This window comes from Rhincodon typus, chromosome 7, assembly GCF_021869965.1.
Source record: "Rhincodon typus isolate 14 chromosome 7, sRhiTyp1.1, whole genome shotgun sequence".
NCBI lineage: Eukaryota > Metazoa > Chordata > Chondrichthyes > Orectolobiformes > Rhincodontidae > Rhincodon > Rhincodon typus.
This window is the reverse complement of record NC_063338.1, coordinates 67,834,355-67,846,990: the sequence shown is the minus strand read 5'-3', so window position 1 is coordinate 67,846,990 and position 12,636 is coordinate 67,834,355. Positions and strand designations below refer to the sequence as shown.

The 12,636-nt window shown below is 38.6% G+C and overlaps 1 protein-coding gene and 1 long non-coding RNA gene across 3 annotated transcripts in view; one reads left to right on the top strand and one right to left on the bottom strand.

The window, feature by feature from the left end:
* The window catches only part of LOC125483461, a 60,512-nt gene that overhangs the window by 2,572 nt on the left and 45,304 nt on the right, over positions 1 to 12,636 (bottom strand). Inside the window, exon 3 of one of the 2 annotated variants that reach the window (XR_007262432.1) lies at positions 1,136 to 1,276. This is a non-coding gene — a long non-coding RNA (uncharacterized LOC125483461). Of the gene's footprint in view, positions 1 to 819; positions 1,277 to 12,636 lie in introns of those variants that run through there. The other variant, XR_007262431.1, reaches the window with a different exon arrangement.
* The window catches only part of dars1 (aspartyl-tRNA synthetase 1), a 90,403-nt gene that overhangs the window by 40,090 nt on the left and 37,677 nt on the right, over positions 1 to 12,636 (top strand). The window contains exon 9 of the mRNA XM_048598662.1: positions 3,167 to 3,226. Coding sequence (XP_048454619.1) covers positions 3,167 to 3,226 — 60 coding nt within the window. The remainder of the gene's footprint in view (positions 1 to 3,166; positions 3,227 to 12,636) is intronic.

The window sequence follows — 12,636 nt, the reverse complement described above, 5'->3', positions numbered from 1 at the left end:
TTCAAGTGTATTTCTATTTAATTCCATTTATACCCATGATCAGTCAATTGGTCATTGATGTCACAAGAGTTTCGTGACACTATTAATCATGAGTCAGGTTCTTCCTGTGAATAAATTTACAGTCTCAGATTTGACTTCCACTTGGCCTTTCCCTTACTGGAACTGATTCTGTCGAGTTGTGAGGAAAACCTGAAATTGTGCCAAGTTATTAGCTCAACATCGTATTGCAGTTGTAGCTTTGTAAATTCATATCTCAAAGCATATCCTTTTGCTTAGTAGACTAACAATTAGTAAATTCATTATAGGTAATCTGGAGAAGTGCAGTGAAATTCATTTGCATTATGGTTTGGTATCTGCAGCGTTACTGCTTTGGATGTAACACTGAATGGACAGAAATAATTTGGCCATAATTTGTGTTTGAATTAAGAATGTTAAAAATTACAGACATGTCTTGGTGAAACCTTAGTTGAACACCAAACTGCTTTTACTTCAGAAATCAAAGAACACCAGGTTTTAGTCCAACAGATTTATTTGAAAACACAAGCTTTCAGAGTCTTACTCCTTGAGGTGTTAGTGAGAAAGGTAAAACCTTTAGTCCTCTCAGGACAGTGACTTCAAAGGAATTTGGGGACTTGTATATACATATTAATCAATTGAAACCTTCTGTTTAAAGATTTAACAACATCTTAGGTCTGTTCAGTACATCCTCATCAGTGGTGTGACGCTTTGATCTTTTACTTGTAAATTCTGTGTCTGATAGTACCTCGTCACTAACACCTGAAGGAGGAGTAAGACTCTGAAAGCTTGTGTTTTCAAATAAACCTGATGGACTATAACCTGGTGTCGTTTAATTTCTGACCTTGTCCATCCTAGTCCAACACTGGCATCTCCACATCATGCTTTTACATGGATAATCCTTTTCTCTTCTGAACAGTCAGTGACACAGGCTAGTTTTTATTTTATAATTCCATTGTCCTTAAAGTATCTTGCAATTATTTCTGCATATACGAAAGTCTTGATGCGTTTTGTGCCCTTTTACGAATAATGGCTACATTTCTAATAATAGCCATCTAAGAATCGTCCATAGCATTAGCAATGTTCACTCCAAGTAAAATTTGATCTTGTTGCAAACAACCTGACAGGAGAAGCATTCCATCCTCTTTTCTTCCCATTTGCAGGAGATGCAACATGTCACATGTGGTACAGGTCCTGAGATAGGATTGATTGAGGTCCGTTAGTAGACGAGTGGAATAGTGGAGCTGCATATATTCTGAACCTAGTAGATAGCAATACAAAAGCAGGACTAAATTAGGAATTTAATTAGGTATCTTGTGATGAAAATGATCTTGATTTTCTCCATACCCTTCAACTTTTGTAGCATGGAATCTCAACCTGATCATATCAGCTGAATGTGTATCAGATTCCAACTCTACCTAAAATGTCAAAACTTCTTGTGGCAGCTCTGTAAAAATGTAAACTATAATTTCTCCTTAATGGATCAGAGATCCAATAATAGAAGAAAGTACTTACCACAGTATATTTCACAAACCCTTGTTTTTTTTTCTGTAATATAATTTATATTTTATGAATAACATGTAAAGATATCGAATTGAATGAACATTACAGCAAGTAGTTTTTTTTCTATTGTTTGTGTAGTCATTGAAGCATTGATTATTTGAGCTGTAGGTATTATTGAGCTCGAGTCTATGAAAGTAACTACATGTGAGACAGGGGAATTGTCGGAAACCCACAAACTAGCTCCTTTAGAAGCATTACTAAAAAATGCATGTCTGCCAACAGCTATGAATTGCTTAATCTAATACTAAATTTGTCAGCCACATCCAATAAGTTATGTAATGCAAGAATCACATTTGAAGGTTGCACCCTGGCGATTTAACTTTTTTTTCTTATCTAGATTAACAGTTATTATACTAACTGTGGTTTTCTAATAGCAGATGCTTATAAAGCATATTAAAATATGTAGAAATCCACAATTGGAACAACATAAATTTCACCACTAAATTTTTGCTCTGTGCAAAGTCATGATAGTCTATGACCATTATTCCTGATCTAATGAAATGTTGGTTTTGATTTTGTGAAATTTCTGTTGACATTTAAAGTGACAGTTGCAACAGTACACTAATGTAATGATGCTTTACATTGAGAACTTGATGGATGAAAATCAATTGAAGATTCAACTGAAATATATAAATGCAAAAATATTTTGACTAGCAATGCCTAAATTGCAAATTTAATAAATAATGAATTAAGTACCGCTAATCAAAGCGATTTAAAATAACCCAAAAATTATGAATTGATGAAGGAATCAATTATTGCTAATCAAAATACAATAATTAAAAATTGATTTGTTTTTATTTGCAATTTTTTGAATTTTTAATGGTATTTTAACTATTTCACAGCATAGAATATTTCAGTGTTATTATCTCAAAATAAGCAAAATTACTGTCCATAAGTAAGTAAATTATGGTATATGTTAAGACTTTGGTCTACTATCTATGTCGGCTAAGTGACATGACAATTTACAGATGTCAAAAATAAAATCCTTTGGGACAACATGTCTAATAGTGCAGGTGTTTAAAGGGGGAAACGTGATCAAACTGTTAGCAGATGGTTACAGTCTCTGAGGTCAACAATAAAAAAGAAGTTAAAAATAGTATATAATTGCACTTTATGTTGGAGTTGTACATTTTTTAAAACGTATCAGTGTATTGCGTTTTTGGAGTGGTAACTGCATCCTCCACATATGGTTCCTCGTCTATAATTGTTAATGTTTTAATGCACCTCCAGATAACCATTTGGGTTTGTTGATCGTAACATGGTTGATAACTTAACCTTTTAATGACTCGTCATTAAAATGAATATCATTAGAAAGCTTAGGTCAGTATCTTCCAGTGTAATTTGACAAATTATCACCAGCCAGTTTTTCACACTTTTTTTTGTATTAGTTAGTTTGTTGAGTTAGAACATGCACTGGGATTGGGGGGAGGGGCAAGGGAAATAAAGACATGCTCTGCAATCTTTAATTTTAGGTCAGAATATATCCAATGAGCGAATAAGTTACAAGTACAAATATTTGCAATAAGGATGCAATGACTATAATTATTTAACCTCTCATTCATATTCTTATTATACTTTTCCTACCTAGGAAGGAAGGGCTACTGTCAACCAAGATACAAGACTTGATAATCGAATAATTGACCTAAGGGTAAGATAAATAATGTATGACATTCTGACAGTGGGTCATTGGTTGATCTGCAGTGTTAACTCCTTCTCCCTCCAGACCTCCTAATTACATCTGTCATTTTCTCTTCCATCAGATTTCCAGCACCATGGATGGTAAACCATATAGTATATAATATTTAGCATATAGCATTATAATATATAGCATTAACATCCTTTGTGGTACCCAGCAGCAGTAATCATAGATATTCTTCACTAATATGTTTAATGTTGAATTGCCTAATTTACCTATGTTAAAGTTTCTTCCTTATCGCCATCGTGAACTTCATTCTGCGACAAAATTTTCATAACCAAGTTGAGCTCTTCTCACTTCTGCCACAAAATGTCCAAAGTTAACAATTTTCAATGACGAAAATTGTTCCCAATTTTTCATGCATGTGCATTTGGTTGTTTTAGGTTGACTGAAGTGACTCACTTCGTGCCTAATTTACCTAGTCAGTTCTCAAACCATCTAAAGTGCTTAACTGGTATCTAGTGTCCTATTACGTGGATACTTAACTCAATAGTATGCTTCTATATAAATATTCCCAAATTAGCAGACCAGTGTCATGGAAAAATAACTTGTTATTAGACCTTGTACCATGGTATTTGTACCTTTTAGATTTGTATATTTAACGGCAACTATATTGCACTTGAGCTTGTTATGTAGATTTCAAGTGATTACTGTCTGGAATCTAATTCCTGTTTGTTTAATATTCCTGAATTTCTGTATAGGATCCATGGAATCGATACATGGACAAGCTTGTTAATGCAGTTATGTTCTTCCCAGACATTAAATGTGTACAATTTATATAAGTCTTGAATATTTACTATGCAGTGATGAGATCTAGTACAGAAACATCTGTAGGTCAGTAACTTGAAATTGTTCAGTCAAAACCGCTCCTTTAAAACATAATCGAAATCAAACAGATTTAATCATTTTCTAGAATCAATTCTCAGTGTAGACACCCTAATTACATTTGAACATTTGGCTTGAACTATCATTGAAAACGAGTAAGAAATATGTTTCACTTCTGTTAGTGAATTTCCCTCTAGTAAATTGAGCCTATGTATTCCATTACTAGGACTTGAGAGTGCAATTAGATCTACTTCAGTGTAGATGTGTAGGTTTGCAGCATTATCTTCAGATAAGGTGTTAAACAAACATTTCCAAAATGAAAAGACATTGAGTACTTCTTCATCTCATTGTATGTGGGAAGTAATTGGTGCATAAAATTTGCTTGCGGTGCAACTGCATCAATCCAAGAAATAAGTAATTGTGTGAAGAAGATTGAGGTAGTTTTGACAGACCATATAAGTGTTATCTATTTTTTCTTATTTAAAATATGGTTTGCCTTTCATTTGTGTGTGCCATGTTCAGTATTTCCCATTTCATTATCTAAAGTGAATGGAGAAAACAATACTTTTGGCTTGAAACACAAACATGTTTGGTTACTGACAAAATTATTTGTTTAAACTTATCTATTTGTATGTGAACTGAGTTATTCTGAGATTTTCTGGTATTGATTTTCTGCTATATGGAGAGGCTGAATAGGCTGGGGCTATTTTCCCTGGAGCATCGGAGGCTGAAGGGTGACCTTCTAGAGGTTTATAAAACAATGAGGGGGGTGGATAGGGTGAATAGGCAAGGTCTTTTCCCCAGGATGGGGGGAATCCAAGACTAGAGGGCATAGGTTTAAGATGAGAGGGGAAAGATATAAAAGGGACCTCAGGGGCAACTTTTTCATGCAGAGGGTGGTCCCTGTACGGAATGAGCTGCCAGAGGAAGTGTTGGAGGCTGATACGATTACAACATTTAAAAGGCATCTGGATGGGTATACAAATAAGAAGGGTTAGAGGGATATAGGCCAAATGCTTGCAAATGGGATTAGATTTATATAGGATATTTGGTCAACATGGACAATTTGGACTGAAGGTTCTGTTTCCGTGCTGTATATCTCTATGACTCTATGGTCAACAATATTTCGAATGAATAATATTGTGACATTTGTTATGCAGTGAATTCTTTGCAAATGAACTCTCCCAAAAATTGGATTCTTTGTGCAAGTTCCAAAAATCCCAGGTTAGCGCAGATACAAATGGTCCAATAAAGCCATGACGTTTGTAAGTTATGTGCAAACAAGCAGCCAGTTCACTCAGTCTGTTAATGACTTAGTTTTATGTCACTTATGACACTTTTAAGTGCAAGGCAGCCACAGCTGAGGAAAAACAATTTTGTGTAACAGAGTTCTTTATCCAGCATGCACAGCAGCAGCCATGCCTCCGGGAATGAATGTTTGCATTAGTATTACAAGAAGGCCAAAAGCTCCCAAAAAGGTTTATGGCGACTGGAATCAAGAATCCTGAAATTGTGGATACGGACAGTGAGTTGACCTGATCTCGTTGAGGCAGATGTCGAAAAGGGCCCCAGTGGATGAGATGGAAAGCAAGAAAGAACATGCATTTATATAATAACTTTCACAACTTTTGGATGTCACAAGGCATCTTACAGCTGATTAATTTTCATTGAAATGTTGTCATGTAGGAAAGCATAGCAATCAATTGGTAGACAAGATCGCAGAAACAACAATGAAATAATGACCAGATCATCTGTTTTAGAGATGCAAATTGATGAATATAAATATTGGCACAATTGCTGGCAGAACTCTCATTTCCTTCAAACAGTGCCATGGTTTTCCCCTCCCCTCAGCCTCTCTGTTGCCCCTGTCCAAATGCTCATTTGTGACCTCAGGGATTCTTGCAACTTTTTATACTGGCAGTCGTTGCATGGAGTCACAAAGAAATCTTTTCATTTACAAGGGTCCTACTCTACCTTTATAAAACAAATCGAATAGCATTTATAGTGTTATGATCTGATATGTGTTGTTTAATGGGAGGAAGGAGTTTCTAAATAGGACAGTGGAGGATACTGGCCCCTGTAACATATCTAGAATCTCTGGCCCTACAACAGCCACCTTTCCCAGTACAACCTGTCACTGTTGTAAATATTAGGATCATGACACCCTTTTATCAATGAAGAAAATCGTAACAATACATGAAATCACAACTGCATATACTTGGCTCCACCTGAATGGTTGTTTATAAGCAGAAGCAGAAACTAGGTGCTTCCCCAGATGTGAAGCATAGTTAGTACAGTCATGGTTAAAGTACTTATTGAGGTCATTTGGCCTATCATGCTTTGGCAGCTCTTCACTAAAGCAACCCAAATTCAGTCCTATTGCTTTATTTCCCCATAGCCCTATTGTTATTTAGTTCCAAAGGTTTAACAACTCTTCAGTTCAAAAATATAATGATTTCTACAACAGCAAATTATCATGGCAAACTAGTCTGTACTCCCACATTCTGAAAGCAGAAAATTTGTCTGGAGTCAATTTTAAATTGATAACTAGTTTAGTTCCAGTCAAAGAAAACAGCCTGTCACAACTCCTCTCAAATCTTTTATAAATGTAAAAACTCCAGTAAATCATTTTGTCCTTTTCTGCTCAGTGGAACAAATTCCAGTGTCTCAAAATCTCCCCATTAACTAGGATTTATCATAACAGTGACTCGAATTTAACATAACGACATGCATTAAGGTATTTTATTAAAGGTGTCAATAAAAATCAATACCAAGTCAAAGAAGATAGGATTGAACATGATGTTAAGTACTTGGTTGAACTGGTGTATCCTAAGGAGACTATTAAAGGAGGGGATGGAGCAACAGTGAGTTTAGAAGGGGAATTTCAGAAGCTGGGATGGATAATGTCACAGGGAAAGGCCGGGGTGATTTAATTGCAAGTATGAACAATTTAAATTATGACTTCTCATAAGGGTGATGGGCAGTCTGAAATAGGTGGAGTATAGAATATGTGCAGTAGAGTGTTAATTGAGCTGAAGATTGCAGTAGGCAGGGACTGACCAAGAGGACTCTGGAGTAATTGATGCTAATGGTAAGAAAGGAATCTGGGGGTTTCAGTATGTTGACTGAGGTAGAGGGGAAAGCAAACAGTAATCTTGTGCAGATGCAAGGAGTTTGGAGATGCAAGGAGTATTTTGTGACAATAAGGATATTCAGTCAGAAGGTCAACTTAGATTTGATGGCAAACGGAGTTTATGAATATTGTAATTCATCTTGAATCAGTTCAGGCAATAGAATCAGGAATGGAATTTGTAACAGAACCAAAGAAGTTAATTGCAATCTTGCCAATATTCACTTGAAAGAAATTATAGTTCATCGGGAGCTGAATGTTACACAGAGCCTCAGTAACATTCAGTCCCAAATGAACTGTAATGTTGCACAGAGTCAGTAGAGTTATCAAGGTGGTTATCAAATGTGGTTAAATTAAAGTTTACCCATTAACTGCAGATTATGTAGCCAAGAGGCAGCATGTTGATGATGTAAATGGAAGGGCCATCTTGGACAATTCTGGATTGACTATCCATTGCTGGGGGTGATGCCCCGATGATCATTGGGTTAGAATGAACCCAAAGGAAGACTGTGACATGTAGGTCGAAAGTGGATGAGAGGGACGAATAAGGATGATACGTTAATCATGTTGAAAGTTGTGGAGAAGATGAGAAAGAATAATACATCATAGTCATGATCACTAAGACAGTTGTTCATGACTTTGGTTCAAACTGCTTTTATGCTGTTGGAGGGCTAGCAGCCTGATTGGGATACTTCAAAAGGCAAATTGCAACTGAATTAGACATGGGATAAGAGGGAGGGAAATTGACTTTGGAGCTGGGGTCTGTGGCTAGCAAGGTCAGAGCGGTTGAGGTTGGAGTTTTTGAAGTAGTAGGGAATTGAAGTGATTTTGAAAGCGGAGTGGAAAGCCTAATAATAAGACATAGGAGCAGAAGTAGACCATTCACCCATTGAGTTTGTTTAGTTAGCATAGAAGTCAAATAATGAGTTTGTATGATTATTTGTTTCTTGCGAATGCAGTAAGTGGGATGTATGGACAAAGTGAACTTGGAAAAAGCAGAGGAAAATTATTGAGAAACTGAATAGGATTGGGAGTTTTGAGTCTAGAGAGAGAGGATCGAGTTTACGTTAATGGGTGACAAGATGGGGAAAGATGCAGAAGAAGCTGAATTGATAGCTCCTTTCTTATCAATAAATTTAACAAATTCTTTGCGCTTGTTAAGGATGACGTTGGAACGTTTTTGGTTGGAAGTAACAGTTGGATCATACAACTTACAACATCTGTTATCTCTAACACTTTATTTTTTGGTCTACTAACCAACTATCAGCTCGTGTTTTTCTTGCGTCATGGAACGGAATTTTTATTTCGAGCCACCTGTGAAAAACCTTATCAAAAATCCATATGCTCTATAGTTCCCTTATCTATCCAATAAAGCGCTCCTTCAGAATAGTTCTTTTAGATTTGCCAGCTATATCTGGGGCATTTAATAAATCTTTCGTGACATTCTGCATAAGTTTGTACATCTCCAACAGTTGAATAATTTTATCTCAAATTCATGAATCCAATAATTTGCCCACAACTTATGTTATATATCACTGTCACGGTCTATGGTCACCTTGATTATCCTTCTCTTCCTTTCTTAAAGGTGTTATGACGGCTAGCCTTAATTCCCTGGTGATAATTTGCATATTTCAAGAGCATTGTGTTCAATATTTTTACAATACCTCTCCAAACTTCTTCAATAGCCCAGCATGCACATAGGTATTTCCACAACCTGTTGTATTTTGTTTTCAGAACCAGTTCCTTGTAGATGATATCATTAACACTTCTGTATCTTTAGTATACCTACCAACTTATAAACATGCTGTAATATATTTCATTCTCCACAAATAGACTACCTGTCTCCTCACTGAGTAGTTCCACTTCTGTTTAGCAATTCATTAATTTTTAAATGTCCAAAAATGTCCTTACTGTTCTATTTTATGATTGCTTTTGGCCACTACAATTTTACTGTTCACTGTTTTCTTATGTTAAATGTCCTGGTTTTGACTGATGCTTCCCTTGTTTCAAATTTTGAATTTGACTCATTTATCTGTAGAACTCCATCCTTTGTAGTGATTTCTCATTTATTATGAATATGTCCATTTTGCGCTGTATCCATCTCATATTTGAAGATTTCACTATTGTTTGCTGACTTCTCTACCGAGTAATTAAAATTAAGTACACAATGGTATTGCGAAGGTATGGCTGAGTAATCCAAAATATGTTATGTACAGAAAGGCATTCATTTTGTTTATTTGTTCTGCTGAAGTGTTGAATAGTGAAATTGTGGGTTTTCGCTAGGTCAGTGACAATTGGGGTTAGTGTGGTTACAAAAGGAAGTCATGTGTATTAACTCTTTGTCAAAAATTAGACAAGTGAGTCTTTCATATTTATATCACTATATGACTGTATTATGTCTTATGCCATTATACTTTTAATTTAGACACCTCTTATTAAATGATGTAGTCATAAGACAAAACATGACTAATATTTTGGCACTTTATGAATGCATTGAGTGCAACCAAGTTTGCTCCATCTAAGTATGACATAAAGAAACTGTGACTGACTCAAACTATTTTGCTGTCGCACTGAACTGCTAGGCACTAAGAAAGAAATAAAATTATACAGCTAACACAATGCTGTTTAATCTTATTGCATGAGAGGCCAGTTTCAGTTTTTTTCTGACCTAAGGGATGATGAGCCAGTTTTGGACAGATGCGATATAGCACAACTTTGATATTAGTCTTGTTTTAAATTCATGTTTAAAGTAATAAGTAAGTAATAAATAAGTAAGTAATAAATAAGACCACTAAAGAGCACCAAGCAGCAAAACCTACCAATGAAATCTTCCTTGCCTATTCTGTCAAGAAGCAGAGCTGCAGCAAGAAACAAACTAGGCTCCAACCCCTGATTAACAGGGAAGGGCAGGGAATCCGGGCCAAACTATAGTGTAACCAACCAGTTGCCTCTTGCGACGTGCATCCCAAGTTGACCTCAGCCAGATTCGTACAAACATGGGGGTCAGAAGCAGGTTGTCGTTCTGTCTGGGTTTTCTTCTTATCCTGGCCCACTGTGTGGCTAGACGTTGGGGAAAGAATGAGTAGGGAATGGATGCATGTGTCCGGCTCACTCCCAGTTTTAGTTCTTTCATGTGAGCATTCACATTCAAACACACACGCTCGTTTTCTCAGACTCAACTTCATTCTTCTTGCACTCCCATGCTCACTCAATGTCCGTCACACAAACACACAGTCACTCAACCTCTCTCAAACACTCAAATAAATGCCTGCACGTGTATAAAGTCAAGTGTACTCATTTATTCCCCTGACCCAAGACCTGTACAGTTTGGAAATTTTACTGCTGACAAAGAATTGAGGGTGGCTATGCAGGTTTCAAGATTCTGTTCCCCGCTCCACCCGGTTTAATCAAACTGTTATAGAGTCATAGAGCCATAGGGTAATACAGCATGGAAACAGGCCCTTCTGCCCAAACTGGTCCATGCTAACTGTGGCACCTGCTCAGCTAGTTCCAATTGCCCGCCACATTTGGTCCATATCCCTATAAACTCTTCCCATCCATGTACCTATCCCCGTCCACGCAATAAGAACCAAAAAAGAATCCCCCTCATCCTCACGTACCACCCCACCAACCTCCGGATCCAACGCATCATCCTCCGACACTTCCGCCATCTGCAATCCGACCCCACCACCAAAGACATCTTTCCCTCCCCACCCTTATCTGCCTTCCGGAGGGACCACTCTCTCTGTGACTCCCTTGTCCGCTCCACACTCCCCTCCAGCCCCACCACACCCGGCACTTTTCCCTGCAACCGCAGGAAGTGCTACACCTGCCCCCATACCTCCTCCCTCACCCCCATCCCAGGCCCCAAGAAGACTTTCCACATCAAGCAGATGTTCACCTGCACATCTGCCAATGTGGTATACTGCATCCGCTGTACCCGTTGTGGCCTCCTCTACATCGGGGAAACCAAGTGGAGGCTCGGGGACCGCTTTGCAGAACACTTACGCTCGGTTCGCAATAAACAACTGCACCTCCCAGTCACGAACCATTTCAACTCCCCCTCCCATTCCTCAGATGACATGTCCATCCTGGGCCTCCTGCAGTGCCACAACGATGCCACCCGAAGGTTGCAGGAACAGCAACTCATATTCCGCTTGGGAACCCTGCAGCCCAATGGTATCAATGTGGATTTCACAAGCTTCAAAATCTCCCCTCCCCCTACCGCATCCCAAAACCAGTCCAGCTCATCCCCACCTCCCTAACCTGTTCTTCCTCACACCTATCCCCTCCTCCCACCTCAAGCCGCACCCCCATCTCCTACCTACTAACCTCATCCCGCCCCCTTGACCTGTCCGCCGTCCCTGGACTGACCTATCCCCTCCCTAACTCGCCACCTACACTCACCTTTACTGGCTCCATCCCTGCCTCTTCGACCTGTTTGTTTCCTCTCCACCTATCCTCTCCTCTGTCCATCTTCTATCTGCCTCCCACTCTCTCCCTATTTCAGAACCCCCTTCCCCTCCCCCATTTCTGATGAAGGGTCTGGGCCCGAAACGTCACCCTTTCTGCTCCTATGATGCTGCTTGGCCTGCTGTGTTCATCCAGCTCTGCACCTTGTCTCATGTACCTATCCAGATGTTTTTTAAATGTTGCTATTGTACCTGCCTCAATCACTTCCTCTGGCAGCCCATTCCATATATGCACCACTCTCTGCAAGAAGAAGTCGCCCCTCAGGTCCTCCTTAAATCTATCCCCTCTCACCTTAAACCTATGCCTTCTAGTTTTCAATTCCCCACCCCTGGGAAAAAGACTGTATGTATTCATCCTATCTATGCCTTCATGATTTTATACACCTCAATAAGGTCACCCCTCATTCTCCTACATCCCAAGGAATAAAGTCTTGTCCTGGCCAGCCTCTCTGTATAACTCAGGCCTCTGCTACACCTGGCAACATCCTCGTAAATCATCGTTGCACATTTACCAGTTTAACTGGGAAGTTCCAGTCCCAACTCCTATACTCTGTGCCTCGACCAATGAAGGCGGGCATGCAAATGCCGCCTTCACCACCCTGTCCCCCTGTGACACCACTTTCAACAAACTATGTACTTATACTCCTAGGCCCTTCTGTTCCCCAACACTCCTCAGGACCTTACCATTTACTGTATAAGTCCTACCTTGGTTTGACTTTCCAAAGTGCAACACCTCATACTTATCTGTATTGAATAGCATTTGCCGATCCTCAGCCCACTTCCCCATCTGATCATGATCCCTCTGTAATTTTTGATAACCACCTTCACTATCAACGATACGTTCTAATTTTGTATCATCTGCAAACTTATTAATCATGCCTTCCAGGCTCTGCCATTTTGATAGCCTCATCTTATTATAGAGGGTCGTAGCCTGC